This window comes from Panthera pardus, unplaced genomic scaffold, assembly GCF_024362965.1.
Source record: "Panthera pardus isolate Hobbes unplaced genomic scaffold, ASM2436296v1 HiC_scaffold_11, whole genome shotgun sequence".
NCBI lineage: Eukaryota > Metazoa > Chordata > Mammalia > Carnivora > Felidae > Panthera > Panthera pardus.
Genome location: NW_026526666.1, coordinates 104,342,672 through 104,368,692, shown reverse-complemented (window position 1 = coordinate 104,368,692; position 26,021 = coordinate 104,342,672). Strand labels below are relative to the sequence as shown.

General features: G+C 59.0%; 2 protein-coding genes across 3 annotated transcripts; one reads left to right on the top strand and one right to left on the bottom strand.

Annotated features, from left to right (window-relative positions):
* Nucleotides 1–67: 67 nt before the first annotated feature.
* DFFB (DNA fragmentation factor subunit beta) lies at nucleotides 68–12,740 on the top strand. 2 transcript variants are annotated; one of them, XM_019461197.2, is made up of 7 exons: nucleotides 68–441; nucleotides 1,388–1,514; nucleotides 3,723–3,911; nucleotides 4,711–4,790; nucleotides 6,613–6,783; nucleotides 7,712–7,812; nucleotides 11,439–12,740. In XM_019461197.2, the coding sequence occupies exons 1-7, from the start codon at nucleotides 319–321 to the stop codon at nucleotides 11,671–11,673; spliced, it is 1,026 nt and encodes a 341-aa protein (XP_019316742.1). In that variant the 5' UTR covers nucleotides 68–318; the 3' UTR covers nucleotides 11,674–12,740. The 2 variants fall into 2 exon arrangements, with proteins under 2 accessions (XP_019316742.1, XP_019316743.1); XM_019461198.2 differs by lacking the exon at nucleotides 68–441 and adding an exon at nucleotides 1,052–1,204.
* A 2,853-nt stretch (nucleotides 12,741–15,593) lies between these two features.
* On the bottom strand, nucleotides 15,594–24,017 carry CUNH1orf174 (chromosome unknown C1orf174 homolog). The gene is made up of 4 exons (XM_019461200.1): nucleotides 23,885–24,017; nucleotides 17,878–17,988; nucleotides 16,583–17,041; nucleotides 15,594–16,162 (listed from the first exon to the last, which is right to left on the bottom strand). Exons 1-4 carry the CDS (start codon nucleotides 23,897–23,899, stop codon nucleotides 16,052–16,054), a joined length of 696 nt encoding a protein of 231 aa, XP_019316745.1. The 5' UTR covers nucleotides 23,900–24,017; the 3' UTR covers nucleotides 15,594–16,051.
* Between the last annotated feature and the right edge of the window lie 2,004 nt (nucleotides 24,018–26,021).

Here is a 26,021-nt window from a genome sequence, read left to right as displayed (position 1 = left end):
CCGGGCCTTCTGGGTAATGGAGTCTCGGGGAGGACGGCGCCTGCGCACAGGCGGGGCTGCCGCTCCGCTTCCCCAGGCCTTCTGGGTAATGAAGTCCCCGAAGGACGGCGTCTGCGCGCAAGGCGGGGCTGCACCTCTGCTTCCCCGGGCCTTCTGGGTAATGGAGTTTCCGGGGGGACAGCGCGCGGCCCGGGTCTCGGTCGCAGAGCCCACCGAGCTCCGCATCCCCGCCGCTCAGCTGATCTCTGGGTCCTGGGCGAACAACAGCCTGAGTGGCCGGCCAAGCAGGTGCCGCCGGCGGGGCCGGAGGTCCTGAGGATGTTTACGGAGTTCCGGAAGCCCAAGACGTTCAAGCTGCGGGCTCTGCACGGGACGAAGAAGTTTGGGGTGGCGGGGAGGAGCTACCAGGAGGTGCTGCGGAAGGGGTGCTTCCACTTCCAGGTGCCCGGGGCCGGGGTTCGGGTGCCTTCACTTGCAGGTGCCCGGGGCCGGGGTTCGGGTGCCTTCAACTTGCGGGTGCCCGGGGCCGGGGTCCATGGGACCTGGCGCCTCCTCAAACTTCTTCCTGTAGTCACTCAGCCCTTCAGCGGGAGTTTCTGGAGGGTTCTGGCGCAACACCTCCCTCTTCTGACCGTGAAGATTACGGCAGCTCTGGCCTGAGATTCTGGGACTCCCTGTTCCAGTGCCTACCTGCTAACTTGCTGTGTGCTCCAGGGCACAGTCAGTGGGCCTCTCTGGGCCTCAGTTTCCCCTTCCGTGAAATGAAGGAGTTGTGTTCACAGGCCAGCACTGTTGTCGCAGGGATCGCAGCCCTCATTCTCACTGGAGTCTCACCGTATTTGTTGTCTTGACCTGGACCTGGATCAGCGCGGGTTGTGGGTGTGTGTGCGTGTGGGGGCGGGAGCGTCAGGAGTTAGGGTTAGGGTGAGGGTTAGGGTGAGGGACAGTGTTAGGAAACCAGCGGACCGTGTGCCGTTCACACTTCGTCAGCCAGAGGCAATGAGTCATGTTCAGGAAGATGTTCGCTGAGCGGCGTGTCCTGATACCAGTCGGGTGATGTGTCCTCATTGGTGGGGGTGTGTTTATGGGCTTAGTGGAAGCAGTCAGGCATCATTTTCTGAGACGGGCTTGGATTTTAAGTGCCTTTAAGGAGCCCGTTTTGAAAGGATCTGTGTGGCGAATCCTGTGGAGTCGACACCGCTATGTATATATTTTTATGTGACTTGTCATATTTTTGAACGACGTGTAACCCCAGGCACGATTCTTTGAAACATAGTTTTTTTCTGATTGTGAGGACCGCAGGTGGAAGGGCCTCAGGTTAATGCTCCCAGGCAGCCCGCCCGAGACCGGAGACGTTAGCTTCCTGCCCTACCCTCCCTCTCCGCAGCTCCCCATCACCGGTTCCCGCCTGTGCCTCTACGAAGACGGCACTGAGCTCACTGGAGACTACTTCTCGAGTGTCCCTGACAACTCGGAACTCGTGCTTCTCACCTCAGGCCAGACCTGGCAAGGCTGTAAGTGGTGGGGACGTGGGAGAGTGGCGGGGAAGCCGGCCCGGCTTTGGAGGTGCTGAGGGCCTGCTGTGGGGGCCAGCCAGGGAAACGGAGAATCTTCTCGCTCTGAGCTCCCCAGGGGGGAGCCCCGAGTCGGGAGCCCGGTTGTCCAGTTGGGTGTTTTAGGTGTCTTTTCTAGGTCATGTGAATTTTATGTTCGTTCTGGGTGTCCTAGTAACTCCAGAGGGCAGAAGGGAGGGATCTAGGGGTTGGGGCCTGCACAGGTTTGTGGGTAAGGCAGAGCCAGAGAGAGATGCCATCCTGTGTTGTCGGGCCGTGCGAAGGGAGCGGTGGTGGCTCAGGTTGTGCTCTGTCTGCTCTGTTGGTGTTTGCTGATGTGCTGTCACGTTGGAGGCCCATCAGAGGCATCGCTTCCAGGCGTGATTCTTTAGGGGCATCCGGATTTAAGAACCAGCTCGATGACAAGTTGCACATTGGAGCTGTAGGCCAGGGGCAGAGCGAGTGTGCGTTCCTGGCTCTTGCGCAAAGTGGCTTACGTTTCAGGAGATGCTTCTGGTGCTCCAGGAAGTGGGAGCCCCGAAGACAGAGATATCTGCCTCTTCGGCCGAAGGGACAGAAAGGGGCCCTAGAGTGGTGTACGTGTGGCTTTGCCCTGCGGTTGGGACTCCGCTGTTAGCAGTCACATCTAGTGTCTGCCCCAAGGTGGCAAGCGCTCTATCTCTTTGGGGCCTTGTCCTTCTAGAGGGGCAGCCAGAAAGCAGAGTCACTGTGATGCCTCCTGGGACGGCCCCTTGCAGGAGGTGGGGACTGGGCAGGACAGGGCTGAGAGCCTGCCTGGCTTTTCCTTTTCTTTCCCATTTCGTGGTAGCGAAATGAACAGACTAAGAAACACGGACTTGTTCAAGTGTGTGAATCACGAGGGATTGGGATCGCATCTCAATATTTTTTTTTAAGTTTATTTATTTATTTTGAGAGAGAGAGAGAAAGAGCACAAGTAGGGGATGCAGAGAGCAGGGAAGTGTGAGAATCCCAAGCAAGTTCCACACTGCCAGTGCAGAGCCCGACGTGAGGCTCGAACCCATGAACTGTGAGATCATGACCTGAGCCGTAATCAAGAGTTGGCCATTTAACCGACTGAGCCCCCCAGGGTGCCCCACATTGTTGTTGTTGTTTTTAAAGAAACGGGCTGTTTTCCAGAGTGGGAACACCTGTCCCACGGCCTCCGCAGCCTCCCCCACTTCTGGCTTCGCCACTCTTCTATTTTAGCCATTCTGCTGGGCGTGCAAGGTGTCTCTGTGTGGACGGCTTTGTGTTCCTGCTGGTAGTGCGGTTGACCATCTTTCCCTGGGCTAGCGGGCTGTCCACCCGTCCTCGCCCAGAAGGCGTGTCTTTGTCCGTTTGTATCTTGTCCATTTTCTAATTGGAGTTTTAACTGTTGAGTTTCGGGTTTTTCTCAGAACACGTACTGGATGTGAGTCTTGGTAGACGCGTGGCTTCTAGGGACTTCCTCCTGCTCCGTAGCTTGTCTTTGCGTCCCCAGAACAGGCTCTTTCACAGAACAAGTTTTCCATTTCGATGAAGCCCACATTGCCCGTGCTTTCCTTTTGTGCTCATGCTCTGCGCGTGAAGACTGGAAACTTCTCGCCAAGCCCTGGGCCCGGAAGCGTTTCCCTCCTGCCTTTCTCGTCAGTGGATATGATCATGTGACTCTTTTTCTTTAGCCCATGAAGGGTGGGTTTATACTGGTTGATTTTCGAGCACTGAACAGCCTCTCGTCCCCAGAACGACCCGCTGGGCCGTGGGAGCATCGTTCTTTCTGTGGGTTGCCGTTTCTGTTGGCCAAAGTGTCACGAAGGGTCACGGTAGACCGTGGTTCCACTGGGTTCTAAGCGCTGGCTGGGCTGCAGTCAGGTGGGTGTGGGAGGCTCCAGGAGGGAGGTCCAGAAGGAGGCCCAGAGACGTGGGAGGTTTCGTTTGGGGAAGAGAAGGGCTGTCGTGCCTCCACATCCGGCCCCTCCCCACGCTGAGGGGTGGGCAGCCAGGCCCAGGGGAAGGGCTAGCTGGCATCCGGGCAAGCCCGGGAACCCGGACGCCCCTGAGGTCCGGCAGGTCCAGAAGCGTGGTGATGCTGGGCGTGCGGAGACCCCTTCCTCACCGCAGCGCTCAAAGGACCGCCGGCTTTTCTGTCTGTGACTCTTCTGGTGGCAGATGTGAGTGACATCCATCACTTCCTCCACGCGTTCCACAAGCCGCAGGCGGGGCTCATCCAGGCTGCCCGGCAGCTGCTCTCCGGGGAGCAGGCCCCGCTGCGGCAGAAGCTGCTGGCCGACCTCCTGCACACCGTCAGCGAGAACACCGAGGCCGAGACCAGGGCCGAGGATCCGCCGTGGTTTGAAGGTACTCTGGGGCCCGGAGCAGGGGTGGGACTTGCTGGGAGCTGGCCACGCAGGGGACACCAGGTCCCACCGCAGTCCCTGGGCGGGGGGCCTGCCTGGCTTCTGTGTGCTAGAGGCCCCGGGACTGGCCTCCTTACTCCTCTGTCAGCTGTGGGAAAGCGTACGTGACGTAATGTGTTCCGTCTGAATCATTCTAAGCGTACGGTCTAGGGTCGAGCACGTTCTCTGTGGCATGCAGCCACCACCAGCATCCGTCTCCAGAACCTTCTCACGTTCCTCAACGGCAGCCGTCCTTATGTCCCCTCCCAGCCCCCACCCTCCACCCGGTCTGGATCTGACTCCCCTCGGGGCCTCCCCCGGGGGATCACACAGGACTCGGCCTCCTGAGCCTGGCCTGCTCCACGAGACACAGTGCCCTCGGGTGCAGGCGTGCTGCAGGCTCTCCCTCCTTCAGGCTGGATCTCGTTCTGTGGCGTGGCCGGACCGCGTTTTGCTTGTCTGTCACCCGGCCGTGGACACTTGGGCATGTCCACCTCGGGGCGTGGCCTTCAGGCCCGCCGGAGCCGCCCTTGGACTGCAGGAGAGGGGGTTCGGGTGCCTGGAGCCGAAGCCCCTCTGTGGTGTCTAGATGCCCACGATGCAGGTGGGCCAGAGTACCCTCTCCAGGCAGAGGGCAGGAGCCCACGGGCAGGACACGATCAGCACTTTCTCAGACGAGGCGGGTGGCGCTCGCAGCCTGCCGCCCGGGAGAGGATGGCCGTGGACTCCAGGGGGGTCTCGTCTTCTCTTGCTCCTGGCAGGTCTGGAGTCTCGATTCAAGAATAAGTCTGGCTACCTGAGGTACAGCTGCGAGAGCCGGATCCGGAGCTACCTGAGAGAGGTGGGTGTGCGGTGGCGGGCACGGGGGCGAGGAGAGACGAGGCGTGGAGACGGTGCCCGGAGCTACGCGCCTCTGCAGGCGGACGGCCCCGCCGGGGCCCAGCTCGCGGTGTCCCTGGGGTGCAGCTAGCGGCCGGTCCCCGCACTCCGCACGGTGCTGGCGTCTGCCCCGAGCTGGCGCCCTGTGGGGTTGTTGGGGCCCCACCTGGGGCCTTGGCCCCCTTTCTTTTTGCGCTGGAGTCTCAGTGTGGGTTTTGAATAGAACCGACCTGTGAACGTCATCACCCGTCAGGTGGTTGGATTTTGACGTGAACTTGTCTTCATCCAGCACTGGCTGTGACGGACGCCCACGTGGGTGGGTCCTGGCCTCTTTCCCCACGAGGACACTTCTGTCTCCAGGCTGTGGCCCTGGGTGGGGGGCCTGACCTCCGAGAACTGGGAAGGGCCGAGCTGCATCTGCTTTTGGGGTGCTCCGAGCCGTTGTGGGTGTGAGCTCTGACTCCACGGGCCCAGGAAGGAGATGACATCCTTCGCCCCCCTGGGAGATCCGAGAAGCGAACACAGATGGAGATTTAAAGCTTCGGTGCTCCCACTGGACGTGGCTGTCCGTCCCCAGAGAAATCTGTGCCCGATGTGGCCTCTGTCCTGCTGCCCCCTCAGCGAAGAAGCAGAGCCCACGGACAGATTGGCGGCACGGAGGGCAGAGCTGGAGCGGTATCCCGTCCCGCTCAGAGGAAAATTTGGTCCCGTGGCACTCGCCTTTTGCCGTGAGGGTGGGGGTCTGTGCAGCTGCCTTCCGACCTCATATGATGGGACAGAGGTGGGGTGCGTTCCCCGGGCGCTGACTTCTGTAAGGATGAAACATGTAAGAGGTCAGCTCTTCAGAGTGGACGGGAGTCCAGGCCAAGATCCCGTGACCCCTGCGCCGGGCCCTCCATGCAGGGGTGAGGCTGGGTGCTCCCTGCAGAGGCGTGTTGGGGGCGGGGGCTGCCCCTGTGCTCGTGTGCTTGGAAGGCAGTCCCAAGGCCGTCTTGCCCTCTGACTTTGCAGACGTTCTTTCTGCCCCGCCCCCCCCCCCCCCCCCCCCCCGCACGCCTGCCCGCGTTTCTTGGACCGTAGATCGCAGGGTCTATGGTGCAGGACGATGCATGGCCCGTGCTCCACTGAGAAGGAAAGCTCAGGACCGCGGTGTGGAGGCCCCTGTGGTCCGGCCCGGCTCCCCCACCTTTTCTGTCCTCCCACCTCCGCTCCACCCTGGCCACCCTTGCCTGCCCCCTGCTGCTGCCGAGAGCGTGCTTCCTGCCCTGGCCGCCCTGGCCTGTCTCTCAGGCTGTGACCCCCTCGGCGCCACACAGACCCTGCCAGGCCCTCTGTGCCCTGTTAATGTGTCTGCTGTCCTGTTGCTCGCACTCGACCAGGAGCCCCGTGGGGAGGAGGGGGGTCTTTCTCTGCCTCCCCTGGGTGCTCAGCGTCTGGCTGCATTGTTGTGAGCCTCCCTCCAGCTTGAGTGGGCAGCGTGGGTGGCGGGCGGGTGACGTTCCTCACCTGCCCGCCTCCTCTCGGGTTTCTTCCCACGTGGCAGCGGCGAGCGCCAGGGAGACGGGGCCAGGACTCCCGGAGCTTGAGTCTGTTACGTGGCCGACCCCGACCCCGGCTGCACGTCATGGGCCCAGAGAAGCTGGCCGGGCTTGGCCGGCCGGGGACCGTGTGAACTCAGGGCACTGGGACCCCAGGCGGCAGGGTCCCCGAGGGCCGTGGCACCGAGTGGACTCGGAGTCCCCCGACCGTGCCAGCCTTCAGCGATGTCCCTTGGCGTCTTCAAGGTGAGCGCTTCTGCCTCCACGGTGGGCGCGGAGGCTCAGGAGGAGTACGTCCGGATTGTTGGCCTCATGTGCCGGAAGCTCAGGGCGGAGCAGTACCACAGCAGCTACTTCGACAGAGGAGCCGAGGCGGACAGCCGGCTCTGCACACCCGAAGGCTGGTTCTCCTGCCAGGTGAGCGGGGGGCCGGGGCCGGGGCAGCCCTCCGGGCATCAGCTCAGCTCGTGGTTCTCTGGCTTCAGTGGCCCTGGAACCCCCGGACGGTGCCGGGAAAGACCCCCCCGCCTCCCGGCCCCCAGCTGCTCCTCACAGGTCTTCTGCCCGCTTCCCGGGCGGTGCTGCTGCCGCGGGCCGGGGCCCTCCTTCGAGAAACACCAGTGGCAGGGAGTACGCGGGGCACTGGGGACGGAGGGCGCCACTTGGCCCCCTCGGGAGAAGGGTGGTGGGCAGAGGAGAGGACGGTTTCGGAGCTTCTGAAACGTGGTGTGTCCCCGGGCAGCCACCTAGGTGACGGCTCAGATATCAGGACTGGTGGCCAGATGTGACCCCTCGGGCGTTAGTGTGGCCTGACTCCACTCCCTGGCGGGGTGTGGTGGCAGCAGCTGGGAGCAGTGTCCTGGGCCTCCTCCCGGACACTCAGATAAATGACAGAGATACCGCTTCCCAACAAGTGCTACCACCTCTGGGGACCAGGGTCACAGTCTGGAGGCTTGGGGCCGGCGACCTTTGCAAGGACGGCAGGGGCTGTTCCACTGCCCATGCTTCCTTCCCGGCCTCCTGGACCCCATGCATTTCCAGTAAAATGCCCTGTCCCCACTGGTGGCTTTTCTAGTGCCACTGAGGGTACGGAGCAGGCCCTGGAGGCGGGTGTGGGACCCAGCAGGTGCTCGGTTGGGAATCTGGCATTCGTAACGAGTGTCTTACTGGGGGTAACGAGGGAAAGGGGGCACCGTTCCAAAGACAGGGTTCCTGATCGCCCCAAGCAGCACACCGTTTACCAGGACTAAGTCCCCTACCGGGGGCTCGTCAGTCAGCTCCTCCCGCTTGCCTGAGACCCGGGGTAAGGCCCTTCGAGGACCCGAGCTTGCTCTCTGTTGCCTAGGGTCCCTTTGACGTGGACAGCTGTGCATCCAAACACTCCATCAACCCCTACGGTAACAGGGAGAGCCGGATCCTCTTTAGTACGTGGAACCTGGACCACATGTGAGTACGGGTTCCGCAGAGGTCAGGAGTGCTTGTTGTTGAGAACTGAGCTCACAGACCCACGGGGCACCTGCGGGGGTCTGTCCCTGCCGTGGCGTCCGTGGCCTGCCTGCCGGCTGCCTCGTGTTTCACGTGCCGAGCTTGTGGGTTGTGGACCCAAAGGTGTCCTGGGTGTGCGTGCGGATGGGTGCAGGTGCCCACTCCTAACCTGCCTGATTAGGTGCCCTCCACGGTGGGGGCCTCCGACAGGAGCTGGTCCAGGTCCTTGTCCATGTGCGTGCGACCTGGTACGTGGCCCCTCGGTCACGTCCGGCTCCACCTGTGGGGCCCAGTGGGTGGCTCTCACCGCATCGCAGTCTGGGGGTGTCCTGCCCCAACCAAGCAGGAGGTGCTCAGAGTGGGGGCTCTGGGTGGTTACTGTGTGCAGGGCATTTCCTGCTTTCACCGGGGTGCGTGGAGGCCGGCAGCAGTGTTCTTCCACGTGGACGAGCTCTTTCTAAAAAAGGCGCACAAGTAAAATTGTGTTATCTTCACGGACTCTTTTCTGGAACGTAATGATGTCCTTGTCTCTGCTTTGTGAAGACAGAGGTCTTCCAGTGCCCTTCAAGTGGCTCTATCACTTTGGGGACAGGTGGCTTTGCACATATGTAGGACATCACAGGGACAGCTGAGGCTCACTTTCCACCCCTCCTGGATGCACCCCTGTCCTCGCCGGGGAACCGCTCTGCTGCCATTTGCGAGCGTCCCTGTGATGCCTGTTTACACAGACCTTTACCCTGTAGTTGTGATTTGAAACGGACGTAAGTGGTGGCGCACGTGGTGACTCTACACCGGGCTTTTCCGTCCCATGTCGTGCTCACGGGGATGCGTCTGTGGGTTTCGTGCACTCGTTTCACCAGGTGCAGAGTGCCTCGCTCTTTCAAGAGAGTATCGTTTGAATATCCGTTTCCATCCCGGTAGGCGCTTCTGGCCGCCCACCTTCCGCTATGACAGAGCCCCCTGGGCTGAGCGTGCACGCGGGACCGACCTGCGTGGCCATGTGGGGGTGGCCCGTGGACTGGCAGCGTCCTCAGCATGTGGGGACTGGTCAGGAATGCAGATTCTCGGGCTCCGCGCACCGTTACCCGGGTGCTGGGGATTGGGGTGCACGTTCAGGTGAGGAGGCTGTCCTGGTGCCCGAGCTGAGGAGCTGCGCTCCCCTCTCGGCAGGGTGCTGGGTCTCACCCCTTCGATGTGCACCGAGCACCCAGAGACGATTCCCGGGTTCTCCAGGTCATCTGTCGGCTACTTTCCGTGCCCCGCTGGGGCGTGGGGACATCGATCTGGGGGCGGTCCCAGCACTCAAGGGGCGGAGCAGGCCAGCCTGGAGCAGAGTGCAGACGAAGCAGCAGAGGCCGGAGCAGGGTTGTCTGACACCCTGGTTTCAGGTGCATTTTCTCTGTCTCAATACAGTACTTCTGTGTTCCGGCAAATCGGCCTGCTTCTCCGCACGCGTCTGACTTCCGGTTTTCTGTGCTATTTCAGGCTCGTTTCTCCCAGGAGGGTCCTGTGGGCACTAAATGTTCTTTGGTCTTGGAAAATGTCCCTCTGGCCTCTACTCCTGCGTGGTCATTTAGCGATACTGAATTCTGGGCGGTGGGTGTCCCACCTTCAGAACTTTGAAGACGTGCCAACACTCTCCTGGCGTCTGCTCGGGAGAATTCTGCCCACAGCCTGTTCTCTGCCTTTTCTACAGACATTTCAGATTTTCCCTTTCTCTTTGAACATGGCATGTGTGTGGGTTTAGATCCTTAAATTCTGACCGGGGCTTGTCTTTGTTCCGAAGACAAGTTTCTCTTTCGTTTTGGAAAACACCTAAGTATTTTTTAGTTACCCCTTCTCGGCTTCTCTCTGTCCGGCTTCTCTGGAGCTCCCGCTGGCCGCACGTTGGACCTTCTCGTCCTGTCTCCCTTGTGCTGTGGGGGTGGTGTCGGGGAGCCCTCCGAGGCCTCTCAGCGGTCTGTTTCAGAGTGCTCTAGCCCAGGTCCTCCGCGGGGGTCCTCGCCCCTTGCGGTGTGCTCCTTGTGGCATCTGTGCTTCTGGATTCAGAGTCCACCCTCAGTGGGGACTGTGTTTTCTGTGCACTGGCTTGTCATGTCCCCACAGGGTGGTTTTGCATTTGTTTCTGCCGGACACTCACGGAAAGCCAGGGCCTCCCGTGGCTCTGAAACAGCGGAGTATTAATTTCTGGCTTGGGTCCCGTCCCCTGTGGCAGGTGCAGTCGGACTGTGGGTCTGTGTGAACGGTGAGCCGAGGGTCCTGGGTTTCCTGGTGACTGTGGAAATGGTCACGCTGTTGGTGCGCCCGAATCATGCCTCCTGGGGCCTCTACCTGGTGTGTCGTCCTCACCCCTCCCGCTGCTGACTGAGGCTCGGCCATGTGGCTCCAGCACACGGGACGCCAGCGGACGCCTGATACGTGCTTGCGCGCTGGGGCTCCTTCTCTTTGAGCGCTGGCGTCAGTGGGGAGGGCCCTGGCCTGGCCTCCTTGAGGGTGAAAGGCGCCATGGGGAGCAAGGCCGCCCCCAGCCAGCCCTCCAGCGTCGCGCAGCCACAGGAGCGGTCGGGGTCAGCGGGCGCCCCCCTGTTCTGGGGCTGGGCAGGCAGCAGTAGGTAGAGGGTAGGGTGGCTTCTCCTCCCTCCCGGAGCCCCGGGCGCCCCTGCCGCTTCCCTTCCGCTTTAATGGCTGGACTGGGGTCTCGGTCCCACCTCCCTGGCCCTCCCCTTGGGCCTCTGTCGGGACCAGAGCCCCAGTGGGCTGCAGGAGGGTGGCTCGCCCCTGCGGATCAAGTGTGGACTTGAGTTCCTGGCAGTGGGGAGCCCTCACCTGCTCAGCTTTGTACCTCTTTTCCCTTTTCTTCACTGTTTCTCCCGTGTTGTAGGGACAGGTGGGCCCAGCATGCTGCAGTGGCCCTCCCGGCCTTGTTTCTGTTCCTCGTGTTTACAAGCTCAGTTCGCAAGCTTTACCTGTCCGTACGCGGGCTTTGAATGGTGTGTAAGCAGAACAGGTTTACACAAAGCAGTATCGCGATTGTCTCCAGTGGACACACACACAAGCACAAGGTCGCGGTCGGGAAGACAGACGTCAGGAGGCCCTATGACTCTCCCCAGGGAGGACAGGGGCTCAGCTTTACTTCTGCGGTTCAGCTGGGGAGGTGCTCCTGTGTCACCACGGAGACGGGTGTCGGTGGGGACGGGTGGCGTAGGGCTCCACCCCCTTTCCCCGTGTACTTCCCAGTACTTACAAACACGCGCCGCCAGCCCTCCTCCGTGAGACATTCGAGCTGCTGGCCCTGGGGCCGCATGCCGTGAGGACCGTCCCCCCAGTGCTGCCCCTGCTGACAGCCGCGGCCAGAGGAGGGGTCACTGCCCCACTGCTCCTCGGGCGTGTTTCCAAGTGCGGCTCCTTTTGAAACCTGAACCTCTGGCCACTTGTCCTCCTGTACGCCCCCAAACGTCAGCTCACATTTGGGCCACAATGACCGGGTGAAGCCCTCCAACGTGTCCCCGTGCTGCCATAGCAGGCGACTCGGTAGGGGCCGTGGGACGCCGGCAGCACCCGTGACCCTGTCTCGCCTTGCCCTGCAGAATAGAAAAGAGGCGCACTGTCATCCCCACGCTGGAGGCCGCCGTGGCGGAGCGGGCCGGCAGGGAGGTGTCCTGGGAGTACTTCTACGGCCTGCTTTTCACTGCACACAACCTGAAGCTGGTCCACATCGCCTGCCATAAGAAAACCAGCCACGGGCTCAGCTGTGACCCACGCAGGATCTACAGAGCCCAGACGAAGCCGAAGAGACGGCAGCCGGCCCGCAAGTGCCAGTGATGGGCCACGCGTGGCGCCTCCTCCCCCGGCGGGCACGTCCTCCCATTGGGCACTGTTACTACACTTTTGCCGCTGCAGTGGTTCCTGGAAAAACTTCACAGAGCCCTCCTACAAGTTCTGACCTCGCTACACTTCCGAATCTGTGTTCGCACCTCCGACGGCCCGAGTGCCAGCGGACAGGCTAGCCGTGCCCTGGGGCGCGCGGTTGGCTCAGGAGCCCTCCCGGCCCTGCTGGGCGGCCCCCGCAGAGACGCAGCGTCAGGCCCGACGTGGCCGCGCTGGTCCGAGGCACGGGCATTCTGTGTCAGCTCTCTGCTGGGTCTCTGCTCCCGGGCGGATGTGAGGCTGTATCTGCTGGACTTTTCCGGATGCTCCAAAGAGTGGCGACCCATTCAGGGTGAAATGTTTGTAAAGAACGCGCAGGGACACGCGCTGCTGTATGGTTTATGATGGCAGAAAGCGGGAAACCCTCCGAATGCCTGTCCACAGGTGAGTCCCGCTTGTGGTATCGTGCTGAACCGCGGGAGACCGCTGGCTTTGTAGCTCAGAAGCTGTCAGAGGCCATTAATTTCTGGGTTCGTCTTCCACGTGGACATAAGGCACAGCCACGTGGCAGCTCTGTGTGTTTCATACGGAAAAGGGAAGCTGTCGAGTGCACAAAGCATCCAGTGGCTTGACCATGCAGAGGACAATCTGTTGGTTTTATAAAAGCCCGTGAGTGTATGTCACACGCACGTGTTAGCGTGTACAAGACGGTCAGGAAACACACCGTCAGGACAGCAGTAGTCCTGGGGGACAGGGTGGGTGGAGGGGGGGGGTACTGGATTTTAAAGAGCCAATTTTCTAAATCATGTATTTTATAATACTTGAAGTTTTTGAAATGATCACTTATTTCATGATCCTTTAAACATTCATTTTTTAAAGTCACACAGATTTTAATATTTGAATTTTTACATTTATTGTATAATCATAAAAAGCAATAAAGATTTTTTAGAAAAAGACTTATCAAAAAAGTTTGCACTCACTGGGAATGATGAAAATGAGGATAAAAATAGGGGTTAGTGATTTTTTTTTCAAAGGTTTTAATTTATTTCTGAGAGAATGAGCAAGCAAGCGTGAGCAGGGGAGAGGCAGAGAGAGTGAAAGACAGACAGAGAATCCCAGGCAGGCTCTGTGCTGTCAGCACAGAGCCCGATTGAAGGCCTGCACTCACGAGCTGTGAGATGGTGACCTGAGCCAAAATCATTATTCCATTTTCGGAAATTGAGATCTCAGAGCGAGTCGATCCTGTGTGGAACCGTACGAGTGCCACCTCAGCACGTGGTGTTTACCTGGCTGGACCGGGAAGCCCAGACCGTGGGGGAGTCGGGGCCCGTGGGAAGTGTGCCCTGCTGTCCCGGTGGACCCTCCTTCTTCAGCCCAGCAGCAGTGTGACCTCTTTGCAAAACGGGGTCATGGGCTGTCCGTTTTCAACAAAAGAAGGGAGTTAAAACGTAGTGGCTGGGAGTGTTGAGTCTGGTGATCTGTGGGTGCAGGAATGCTGGGTGGTCTGGGCAGGAGGTCCCTCATACCGGCAGGCCCGTTACTTGCTGTGGGCCAGCTCTTTGGTCAGCAAGGCTGCAGAGAGAGGACCTCCAGACCCAGGGCCTGCAGGAGGGAGGGAGGCGGCCAGCAGTCAGCCTCTGATGGCAGCTGAGGGGCAGAGGGAGCTGGCTGGAGAGCGAGGGCAGGGAGGCCCAGGGAGGGAGTCGGCGTGCAGAGCCAGGGGGGAGGGACGAGGTGAAGGGTCCGCAGTGGAGGCCCTTGGACCAGTGTGAGCAAGGCACAAGGGCTCTGGTGAGGCGAGGCCTGGAAAGGGGGCATTTCAACCCCAACACTCTAGGAAGCCCTTGAAGCAATTTAGGAAGGGGCCCCGAGTGCCCATTGCCAGGACAGGCCGGTCTCCAGCCTGCCTGAGGCTCCAGGAACACCCCGCCCTGGGGGTGTCTGTCACCAGCCAGTGGCCTGGGCCGGGCTGGGGTCCAAGTCCGAGGTCCCTCGGGTGGGCATTCCAATCTCGTGTGACCCCAACAAGACCCTGGGCGGCCCCAAGGTCTGGGTGAGCTTCCCGGGTCGGCAGCCCTCACAGGCACTGCCCCACATCTGGCTGGAGAGGGAAGCCAGGTCTCCGCCACCAGCTCGAGGCCTCTGCACTTTGCCCCAAGCGTCCTTCCCGCGATAAACGGGGACTGGGAGTCTATCCTTTCCTGAGTCCTAGCAGTTGTGGGGATCGTCCAGCCTGAGGCCCGTGGGAGGTCCCTGTGCAGCGGGCGTTTAAGACAGCGTGGAACGCCTCTGCTGCTCAGCCAACCACTTGGGCAGCACTTTGTGAAGACCAGTAAGTAGAGATGGTTCCTAAAAATTCACAGTCACAGGGCCTGCTAGGTCACAAGTAATTCTAACGTGTATTTCGCTATGCCTTCTGAAACTTTATTTTGTCCCCAGGGCTTAGTGTGCATTCCTTTTGTACTGCTAAGGTCATCCCCAACGGGCCTCAGCCCAATGCTTGGTCCCGCAGCACGTGAGCACAGCACGGTTTCCCCCAGCTCCATGCTGTCTGTGCCGTCCCTGCAGGGGACACTTGCTTGCTTCTTGCAGCACCCCTCACCTGGGAGTAACCGTCTCTGGCCCGCTCGCCACCCCAGTAGGCCACGCGGTGGTAGCAGGGGGTGGGGCCCCCAGGCGCACGCTCGGTTTCGTTCTGCGTTTTGGTGGGAATGTGATAGCAAGGCTCTTCTGCAGGTCAGGCCGATGCTTCTCCCAGAGGCCGGTACGTAGGACAGGGACTCCTGGCATCTGACGCAGTCGTTCACCACTAACTCAGGTGCTGTGATCACTAGTTAATTCTGCAGTAACCCCAACTAGTTAGTTGTTTTCCCTGGCTGCCGTCAAAATGCCTTTATAAGCAACAATTTCAAGTTATTAAGTAGTTTGTTGATCAATAAACCACAAAATTATCCAGAGTCGGTGGTCACAGCTGCTAATGGTCACGTTGGGCAGTGTCTCGGGTGGGTGTTGGAGGGGCTCGAAAAGCTTATAGGGCAACTCAGCGACCTACCTGCCCCGAATGATCTTTCACGTGAGATCCTTCCGTGCCTCACAGGACATTGTAATATGGTTAAATGTAGCTGCTGTCAGGACTGAGCTCCTGTTACTGGGGCGCCCCGCCCCCGCTTATCGGCAGGGGATTCCTTCCAAGACCGCCAGTGGATGTCTGAAGCAGAGGTGGTCCCGAACCGGCTACGTGCCAAGTTCTCTCCTGTACGCGCACCTGTGATAAAGTTGAACCTTGCATCGGGCACAGGAAGGAACCAACAGTAAAGCAGAGCGGTCACGACAATGTGCCGTCCCGCACTCATGACAAATGCCTGTGTGCTGGGATGAAGGAGGTCGATGATGCGGGCAGGTGACACGGAGTTGGGCTACTTCCAACCTTCTGACCTTGCGTCACAGGGGGGACATTTGCTTCCGACCCCGCGGACGAGGGGGACGACCGCAGCTGAAGAACAGCCTGTGATGCTCCTCAAGAAAATCCCAGTCTTCCTGATTCGCAGGCAGCCTCCCTCGATCAGTCGTGGGGATCCCTCGTGGGTGTTCCTCACCTGCCCACCCGCTCTGTAACCGCACTGCACGGGGCGAGGACTGTGCTGAGCGCCGCTGTCTCAGGAACCCCTCAGTCTACACGGAGGGGCCCTCTCCCTTCAAGGGCACAGCCTCAGCTCTCAACTCTCGGGCCTCACCTCTGCCCACAACCCAGGGAGCAGGTACGAAGGCTGACCCAGCCTTAACAAATACAGGAGGGAAAGGATTCGTTTTCCCCACTTGACTCTCAAATATTGTAGACAAGCATGGAGTTTTAGGAACACGAGACTCTTTAAAAATACTTCCAAAATATATTTTATTTCTTAGTCGTATGTGTTTTGCAAAATTCCCAAGGTAAACATTAGCTTCATGTACAGAAATAGAAGGAGAGTTCTTTAAGAACTGGCACTGACTCAATCATGAGAATGATCAAATTTTGATAATGGAAAATAAACGCATGTGTTATCAAAACTAAAGAGCTTAAGTGAGCAGTTTTCTCTAGAAAGATCTCCCGGCCCCCTCAGGGGACTCAAGCCCTCGTCCGCCTACACGGATATCAGAAACCGCACGATCTCGGAGATCGTTCTGGGTCACACGTGTCCATGCTGCAGGTATCTGGCGTTCTGCACTAGGGCGTTCGTGGGTCAGCTTCAACGTGTGGTGAAGGACACGTTTTCTTGGGAGATAAGGTCGTGTGAATCCCAGAACTTGCTCAACCGTCAGACTACCACTGACTGTCAAATTCGTGTTTTGTTCTCTACACTTCTGCACCATCATCATCATCTTCATCGTCTTTGGCTCTGAAATGCATCTTCCTGAATTCTCGTCTGCTCATTGAAGGACAAGACGAAGACGCCGGGGGAAGGTCCTTGGGGGAAGGAAACACTCCCTCAGCCACCGCCGGCCCACCGCACCTGTCGGCTCTTGGGCGAGGGCTCGTCCCCCCCGCCCCCGGCTGACGTGGGGGACGCAAGGGTTAAACGGAAGAGGACGCCCCGCAAGTGTGGGCAGTCGCTTCCCACCCGCGAGCGAGCGGGGAGGCCCAGAGTCACCTGCCAGGCCCCCCGCCCCCACCCGAGGGCCGAGCGGGAAGGAGGCCTCCCAGAAGCAGCTGTGCCCTGGCAACCATCTCCCGCTGAGGATGGGGAAGGGGCGCGCCCACTTAGTGACGGTCTGTCTGCTCGTGGGGACCGGAGCCTGTCCCCGAGGCAGTGCCACGTGCAGGGAGTGCAGAGCCGGCCAAGCGCGCGCCCCCGCGCGGGGGCAACCACGGAGGCGCCAGTCTTACCTGCATGAGCTCCACGTTCCCGAAGAACCGGCCCACCGGCATCGGCTGGTTGCTGTCCTCGTCCAGAAAGACGCTGTCATCCGTCTGCAGTGCCGCCCCGCCCCGTGCGGTGCGGCTGCCGTGGGGGTCCTCTCCCGTGAGGGGCCCGTGTGCCGGCGGGGACGGGCCGTCTTCAGTCTCTGCGGGGCGAGTGTTGCCCACGGCGGTGCCATGCCCGAGGGGGCCGCCCGTGGCCGCCGGCTCTGTCGGGGCACCAGCTCCCCTTCCTGGAGGCGCCGTGGGGTCTTCGGCAAACCCCAGAGGGTCCCTGTCACAGGGGCGCTCGGGTGGTATCTTGGGCAGAGCAGCACTATCGCTCTTGGGGACTCGTTTCTGTAATTCTGATTTCACAAGATGACCTTTGTCATACTTGAACTTCTTGGAAGTTCGCCTGTCGGCGGCTTTGTGTGATGAGGAAGTCTGCGGAGAGAAAAGTGTGTGAGAGAACCGGACACGTGTAGCATTGTGAGGCGGACGGCGAGTCAGGAGGCCTCCGTCCCGGGGGCGAGCCCTCCTCACATCTTCAGCAAGAGACGTCGTTGCCACAACTTGCACGATGGGGTCACGTCACTGTCTCCCTCGGAGGGACACGATGTAAACTGGCGGTTGGGGAAGAATCTAGACACACACCCACCGGGGCCTTCTACTTCCTGAGGCACCTTCGGAAGCACAAACCACCGTATCGTAGTTACAGCGCGGGACTCCGGGTCGCACACATCTCTGCTCGGACGGAAGCCGTTCTGTGACCCCGAGCAGGTGCACAGCCAGGATTTACTAAATGGACCGCAGTCTTTAAAGCCGCGTAGGCCACTGAAACTCTATGCTAGTTGTTGGTGTAAAACCCAAGTCCCTACCAGACCCCGGAGCGCGGCCCGAGGCAGGTCGAGCGTACAGCGACTTCGTGGGCTAGGATCGCTCGGCACAGACAGAGGCAAAGCTCTCTCCCGAAGCGGTCAGGGCTAAAGAAGCGTGGCGCCATGGCAGCCGACACCACGCAAAAGGCGGCAAGGAATGACCAGCAACGGTGCACGGTGAGTCGGAGTCTGAGACACCCCTGCCCGTGGACGGGCGAACGCTCCGAAAGCACGGCCCTGGGCTGCAGAGCGCACCTTCCTCTGAAAGCAGCTACACGGTTCTCTCCTCTGGGACCGAAGCACCACGACACTGTTCTAACACGACCCATCTCAGGGCGAACATTTCGCATACAAATGGCCACACCGGTCGAGACCCGGCAGCTCTGTGTTCCCGAGACTCACCTGACATACCGTCCTGGCAGACGTGGCGATGCTGGCTTCCCGAGCAGAGGCCAACCTGGCTGAGCGACGGCGGGCTCTCAGGCGCACCGAAGACCGCACTTCACCTGTGAGCTAGACCAGGACCCAAGGCGTCAGAAAACGCTCTTGTGAGACGCGAGCCCGGACACAGCGACTTCCTAACCGAAGAAAACCCTGTTGAGTCCTTCCCACCCCCCTCTTCACCTTTCTGGAAAGTCCCCTGTGGCCTTGTGCAAATTCAAACTAAACTGTCTTGGATCGAAGATGCAGACCTACTCTTTCCAACGGCCTCAGAAGCTTGGGGACAGTCTGTCCCCGTCACCTTATACCTCCATTTGTAGGTTAACAGATACTAAGCTAGCTGCAAATGTTTAGAAGCAGCCTTCTGAGAAGGTTCTTGAACTTTTACATGGTATCTGAGTTCCTGATAAAAGGTAATATGAAAAAACAAAAAGGCATCCCCAGCCCCATCGCTCCCTCCCTCAAATTACAGGTGGAAACCGTCCCAGTTCTACTGGTTTAAAGCAGTTGACTTTGGACTAAACACGGTCTGCCGCCAGTTTACTCCGAATGCAAGAGTCTTCTAATGCAAGAAAAGAATTAATGAAAAAGTAAAACTTATAACCCACGGTACGTCTGGCAAAATGGAAAAGTTAGCATTGGCTCACCCCTGTTCACTAAACTACAGATTTATCTGAATTCCACGCTTTTTCTCTTTTTAAATAAATATTTATTTTTGAGAGCGGTGCGCACGCACGGAGGAGAGGCAGAGGGAAGACAGGAAATCCCAAGCTGAGCCATCAGCACAGAACCCGATGTGGGGCTTGAACTCACAAACCGTGAGGTCGTGACCTGAGCTGAAATCAAGAGTTGTTCGCTTAACCGACTGAGCCATGCAGGCATCCCTCACCCATTTTTCCACTAATTCCTTATTCTGTTCTGGAATGGATACCAAGTGCACGTGGTGAGCAAGGGTGGGCCGGCACGCAGGTGGAAGGGCAGGGGCTGGGGGCCGAGGGGCCGGGGGAAGGAAGAGGAAACCCATCAAAAAGGAGACCGCGAGTTTAGAAATCTGCCATGGCGTCCCACCCATCCCCATCTGCAGCCCTGGAGGTCTCCAGAGGCCCCTGGAGGTGGCGGCTCACCCAGGCCGTGAGATACTGGGTTGTCCCATACGGCATTCAGGATGGAAGGAAAGGCCAAGGCCGTGGCCTGTGCACACAGCGGGGACACGGCGCTCCAGGCCAGGTGAAGGGCCTGCCGGGTGGGTGCAGCAGGGTCTGGGCTCACAGCCACTTGTGGGGGAGTCTGCAGCGGTTCCAGCACGCCCCTCCTCCCTGCCCTGAAGTCCTCCTACCTCCCAGGAGGGGCCGGCCGCCTTAGTCCCAGGCCACCAACTGTCCTCTCTTCCCCTACGAGTCCTGCTCCCGCCACTCCCCCTTGTGACTGTGCTCGGTGCTGGCTGAGAGACACGACTGGCCTTGAGGATGGCTGCCGCTATCACCGAGTGCTGATGTAGCTAGCACGTGCTGTGCTTGGGGCCTGAACAGCCTCCTCTTTGAGAGGGTGGAGGCTCCGGTGAGGGGCCTGTGTGAGGTTACACAGGGATGCGTGGCCTCAAAGTCCTCCTCACCCTGCTTCATCACGCACGGCTCTCCCCGACATGAGCTCCAGGAGCCGCCCGCTCCCCAGGACGGAACCGGGGAGCAGCAGTCCCGGCTCCGTGCCGCCGAAGCGCTCAGGCCCTTCTGCGCAGCCGCGTGCTTCCCGATGCCTTCCAGCTTCACCTCTGAGGCGGGGGCTCCAGGCTCCCCAGGCGGGCTCCTTAACCTTCACTTCCGGGCCCCCTGCAGAGGCTCTCTTGGCGGGTATAGGCCGACGCTCAGGAGCTGCCGTCACATCCGGCATGGCATCGCGCTGGCTTCGGGTTCGTCGCGGGTGGAGCCACCCCCCAGGCGCCAGCTCCCACGCGGGATCCGGCAGTTTCTTCTGCCTTGGACAGCTGCTTGGCCTCCCGTCGTCGGTCTTCTGCCTTCCAAGCGAGTGGTTAAAAACTGGGATGTCACAGGCAACAATGTGGTTTCCCAAAAGGGCAGGACAAGACTGACTTCCAACGGGTCAGCACAAGGAACCCCGCTGACCCCCACCGAACTGGCAAGAAGTATGAAAACCATTTAAGACTTCTGGAAATGGTCCTATGGCATGCAAAGGGTAAAAGAATGTTATTCAAGACCACCCACGAAATTCAGTGGTGTATGGACTCCAGACTGCCACCAGACCGCCACCACCAGGACGCTGGGCTCCCAGGCGCGAGGCGGGTCCCACCACCCTTGCCCCTGCTGGGAGGAGGTGGGTCCAGGCCAGGAGAGGCAAGCCTTCCTCCAAGAGCTCAGGGGCAGAGGTGTCACATCAGTGAAGGCACTGACGCAGACATTTTGCCTGGGGAGGGACAGACTTAAAACAGAGTTCCTAATCAGAATTCTTAATCTCTTCCCTACAGAATTGACTTCTTTTGCAAGGAGTGTGGATAAAGTTCATGCGTAAAGGGGCTCTCCAGAACACTAGAGGTTGTGGAGAAAGGCAGTTAGAGAGAGACATCAAGATAAACTTTAGGTCAGATAGTCTGCAGGTGACAACCAGGGAACAATGCAGCTGGAGGAGCCCTCCTGGGGTCAGCACAAACATCCAACACTGACCCCAGAAACTAGGCCTTCAAAGAAGCCACAGCTAGACTGGATTATCGGCAGAGCAATTTATGCCCCAGGCTATTGCTGAAAACAATTGAGCAATCAACAGGCATTTACTGGGAGCTTAACAGCTAGGTGTGGTCAGGGCAGGAGAGGATGAGAGCCACCCCAGGGAGAATGCGGGCTGCCAGGCAGGCAGGGGCACGTCCCAGCTGCCCAGGTGAGAGGGGAAAAGACTCCCATAGAAGAAATCTACCCAGTCACCAAATAAAAAGCCTATAAACAATAGTCTGTGGGGGTGGGAGACAGGTACCCAGAACTGCTGCACTATCTACTATGTCCAGGTTCAACAAGAAATGATGGCGCGTGCAAGGAAAGAGGAAAGCAGATGTCTACAGCGGAACAAGAGCTGGCAATGTTCCAAGAACCTGTGATGGTGCCTGGGGTGGAGTTTATCAGAAAAAGCCTTCAAAGTGGCCATGATGAACATGTCCAAAGGCTAAAAGGAACCACAGTTAAGGAATAAAAAATTTGACAATGTTGCATCCAATACAGAATGATGACGATAAAAAGAAATTATGAAAAGGAACCAAAAGGAAATTCTGTAGTAAAAAAGTACAAGAACTGAAATAAACACTTCACTGGAGGGAACTGGCAGAAGAAATAATAAGCAAACCCAAGGTCATGCAAGTCAAATGAGAGAGGAAAAAGAATGAAGAAAAATGAAGAGTCTTCAAGAAACTCTTGAAGTTTCTTTTTTGAAACTTGATGGGACTCAATCAAGGGCACCAACATATGTGTAATGGGAGTGCCAGGAAGCGGAGGGAAGGAGAGAAAAGATACACAGAGAAATAATGGTTGAAACTTCCCAGTTATTGCAAAAAAACAAAAACAAAAACAAAAAAAACCAACCACCTTCACACACAGGAATGTCCAGGAACTAAACTCCCAATAAGAGAAATGGAAAGAGCTGTGTAAACAGACGGCGCCGCTTAAATGCTGAAAGCCTAAGACCAGAGAACTCTTGAAAGTGGCAGAGGAAACACTCACCAGGGGAGCCCGATAAACAAACACACCGCTAACTGAGCAGGGGCAATGGATATAGTCAAACATAGTCAAAGTTCTTGGAGAAGAAATGTGCCAACCAAGAACCCTGTATCTAGCAAAGCTATCAAAGCAAAAGAGACACTTCCGGATAAGCGGAGAGAATGTTGCCGTGTTTCTTGCCAGAGGTACTGGGGGGAGCTCTGCAGGCTGACAGCAAGTGGCCCCGGGGGAGTTCAAGTTCACAGAAAGAGGGCGCCCTTTTTGTCGATGCTTACCGACAGCGTACATGCACGGGTGCCTCCTTTCTTGGTGATTTATAAGCGGTTGTAGAAATAACGTTATACAACGTAGACAGGAATGTGCTTTGGGGTGCCTGGGTGGCTCAGTCGGTTAAGCGTCAGACTTCAGCACAGGTCATGATCTCACACTCCGTGAGTTCCAGCCCCGCGTCGGGATCTGTGCTGACAGCTCGGAGCCTGGAGCCTGTTTCAGATTCTGTGTCTCTCTGTGCTGACAGCTCGGAGCCCGGAGCCTGCTTCAGATTCTGTGTCTCCCTCTCTCTCTGCCCCTCCCCCGCTCACGCTCTGTCTTTCTCTGTCTCAAAAAGAAATAAAAACATTAAAAAAAAAAAAAAGGAATGTGACTTATTTGCCAGTTACAGCACAAAGGACGGGGGTGGGGGGCAGGACTGTTGGGGCAACGAGAGGACCACACACGGAGAAACGATCAGAACAGGTCGTTGGGTTTCTAACACTAATAGATATAACAGGTATCCCGACATACCAATAAAGTGGGTGAAGGGAATAAAGGTACATTTTTATGTCTCACGACAAATCTGGAGCAACCGGGTGCAGAAAGGGCGCCAGCGCCCACCTGTCTGAAAACAGACCCACGAGGCGACTCCGCCCCCGGAAATATCCATAGGCCCCAACTGGCCAATGGGCTACTTACAACCGGCACAGGTCCCGAAAAGGGAGAATCCCATTGGTGGCCACACCTCCGCATCTTCCCGCAGCCCCGCCCACTGCCTCCCAGCAGCCCCTCCTGCACTGCGCCCTTCCAGCTCCTGGGTTCCCCTTCCAGCTCCTGGGTTCGGCCTCAGGTGAATTTTCACGCCCCGGGCCACTGGCTTCCACACCACTGCCGCCCCACATGTGGGGGCCCCTGACCGATCAGTCACCCCATTTACACACCACAAAGCCGATTCCACTAAGTTACAATGCATACGGTGAAACCTAGAGCAACTGCTAGAAAGAAAACACAAATGCCCACCAGAAAACATTCATTTTCATCCATCTACACAAGGAACAACGATAACAGACGTGCATAAAAAAACAAAACTAAAATGGCATGCGTGCATCCAACCAGACCAGTAACTTTAAAGGTGGGCCAAACGATTCCATCAAAAGAGAGGCCAGGCTGGTAAGACAGCCCCCCCACACCCCCCGCCCGGAAAAGGGCCCGCTCCTTGGGCACCGGGTGCTCTGTGTCCCGGTCCGTCGCCAGGTACGGAGTGCCAGGAACCAGTGCCGGGTCAGTCCTCTCCCCCTCTGCAGTGGCCTCCTCCCACCCCACTCTGCACCTGAGGTGACTGGGGCCAGGCTGAGCTCACATGCTGAAGAACAGAGGGCTTGGGTGGCGGCAGCAGTACTCAGGGGTCCAGACCAGTTCTGGACAGGGAGGCCCCCTTTCCTGGGATGTGGTCTGGCAGCCCCCTACCCTGAAGAGCGACCCAGTACCCCTCTCTCCAACTCGGGCAGTAATCTGGGAGCCCCCTACCCAGAACCTTGACCCAGGACCCGCCCCGCCCCCCCCCCCCCCCCCGGCCGTAATCTGGCAGCCTGCTACCCAGAAGGCTGACCCAGGACCTGCCCCCCCACTCAGGGCCGTAATCTGGGAGCCCCCCTACCCAGTAGCATGCCCCAGGACCTGCGCCCGCCTACGGGGCCGTAATGTGGGAGCCCCTACCTAGAAGCGTGACCCAGGACTCCCCCCGCCGCAGGGCTGTAATGTGGGAGCCCCCGCCCCCACTACCCAAAAGCGTGACCCCCAAACCCGCCCCCCACCCAGGGTCGTGATCTGGAAACCCTCCCGGACGTGGTCTCAGACCTCAGACCCGAGGGCGAGGGCAGGGAGTCCCGAGCAGAGGCAGCCCCCGGCCCAGGGCATACCGCGGCCTCCTCAACTCCCCAGACAATGGGTGGCGGGAGCCCCAGCCTCATCGGCACGGCTCCCGCCCGGTCTCGGCGCCTCACCTTCCGGCTCCTCATGAGTGTGAGCGGCGCGCTGCCGCCCCCAGCACTGCCCGAACCCCCGCGTCCCGGCCTAACGCTTCTCAGAGGAGCAGCGACCCGGCGGCCCTCTGCCCGCGCCCGGCGTCTGACGGCACCAGAAGTTTGGCCAATCACACCCCGGCATCCTCCGGCATGTGACCCAACAAAGTCGGCGCTGGGCGTAATGGGCGGGGCGGAGGCCATATTTGTGAGGGGCACCCTCGTGGCGGCCCTATTTAAGCGGGGCGGCGGCCATGTTTATGAGGGGCACCCCCCCCCCCCCCCCCCCCGGACGCCTGGCCACGTGTCTGGGGGGATGGCGGGAAGTGGTTGTTCACAAGGGGGCGGTCTCTTTCATCCTCGCCCCGGAGGTGGGCTCCTGCCCTGGCGTGTGAATGCCCGGCAGCGCTAGGGTGCTCCCGGCCTGGGGGCTGGCGAAGCCCCGGATCTCGGAGGTGGGCCGGCGAGGCCCTGCGTGGTTCTGCCCTTAAGCTGCCCGCAGGGACCCCGGCGCCCCCAGCCTCGAGCCTCTCCCCGGCGCCGGTGGAGCGCAGCTGGCCCTCGGACGGCCGTACCTCCCGGGGTTCAGCCCTTTCAGTCCCGCTTCTCTGCAGCCCTGGCCTCACGGTGACGTCCCAAAGGCGCTGCCCTCTCCCCTCTCCGGCGTCCTGGCTTTTGGCAGCTCAGGGACTGTGCATTAAAGCCAGTGTCTGCCTTTGAGAGTTTTAGTTAGATGAAATCCAGCCTTGCCTTTAAACGCTCCAGGCCCCCAGCTCTGGGCTCTAGGACCTGTGCCTCGAAGAGGCCTCGGTGGGCCCCCCGGGGGCCGAGGGACGCCCAGCCCTGTCCTCCAGCCCATCAACCCCCCCACCCCCTTTGGGGGCTGAGGGATGCCCAGCCCTGTCCTCTAACCCTGCTTGCTGGTGCCCCTCCGGAACTGGCCTCCCGGAGTCGTGGTACAAAGGCGGAAGCAGCCATACGTGTGCTTTGGGAGTCAGTGACAGTGGTGTTTACTTTATTATCATGTATTTACAGGTGAGAACATTTAAACCAGGCAGTTTTGTCAGAAGGATTAGATCTTCCGGTTAAACTGTACAGGTTGAAAAGTGACCTGTGTTGTGCTTCGGCCTCAGGTACCGCTCGAGGGTCCCGTGTGCATTGTTCCGTAGCAGAGGGTGATTCATATTCTCCTCCAGAAACACTAATGTGCTCTGCTCCTGCAGAATGACTCCCTCAAAGCCCGGAAATACACTCGATGCCTCTTTTTAGTGCATAAAAAGTGAGGGTACTTAAGGATCCTGCCAGCTCTCCCCTCCTTTCAGACTACCCTCTCCTTGCAGAGGCATCTTTGGGTAATTAGGCGGAGCCCCTTCGATTAGGCCTCATGTGGGGTCTGCTTTGGGCCGTGAGTGAAAGCACACGCAGTGTTGGTGTGCACACAGGCACGCTCGCATGCTCACACGTGCTTGTCCACCCGGCTGCCTGTTTCCCGTGGTCTCCGTGGAAGGGAGAAGACAAGTGTGGACTGGCAGGAAAAATCCATTTGAAAAGGAAACTAATATAACCACTGCCAGCTGTTGAAGAAACACCCAAGGCCGAACCGTGTTAAACACCTGTCTCATTTTCACTGAAATTGGTTTCCTGATAAACTAGGTTCAGTGGTTTTATTCTGGGGTCCTTCAGAGCTCCGGTTCTCATCAACTAGGAGCTGACTGTCACCAGCTAGCGTTTGCCTCGAAGGGGATCGTGGTGTCCGCTGATGTCGGGACCCCTGCTTGAGCGTGCCCGACTCGGTGAGGCCTGAGCCCTTGGTGCCTCTGAGCACGGCCTCCCAGAGGGGGATGCTTCATCTCTGTTCACAAATATGCCCTGCGCCCCCTCCCCTACGTTTGTGTGAATGGTGTTTCCAGCCCCCCAGCTGCTCCGGCCTGACACCCAGGGTCACCCGGGATAGGTGACACTCCCTCAGCCCCTGCTTCCAATCAGCGACCATTCCTGCACAGCCACATGGCTGGACCCCCTTCTCCTCCTGCCCACGCTGCCCACGGCAGTGGGGTGGTCACTTCCCAGTGGTGGCCTGACCCCCACTGAAGCTCTCTGTTCCTTCCCCCCTGCTTCT

Excerpts from the sequence above, each read along its gene's own strand:
- DFFB (XM_019461197.2), top strand. The coding sequence starts at position 319 with ATGTTTACGGAGTTCCGGAAGCCCAAGACGTTCAAGCTGCGGGCTCTG. Across the intron at positions 6,784-7,711 it reads AAGGCTGGTTCTCCTGCCAG|GGTCCCTTTGACGTGGACAG; the intron begins GTGAGCGGGGGG and ends TCTGTTGCCTAG. Across the intron at positions 7,813-11,438 it reads ACGTGGAACCTGGACCACAT|AATAGAAAAGAGGCGCACTG; the intron begins GTGAGTACGGGT and ends CTTGCCCTGCAG.
- CUNH1orf174 (XM_019461200.1), bottom strand. Across the intron at positions 17,042-17,877 it reads CTGCCAGGACGGTATGTCAG|ACTTCCTCATCACACAAAGC; the intron begins GTGAGTCTCGGG and ends TTCTCTCCGCAG. Across the intron at positions 16,163-16,582 it reads GGAACGTGGAGCTCATGCAG|GACCTTCCCCCGGCGTCTTC; the intron begins GTAAGACTGGCG and ends CCTTCCCCCAAG.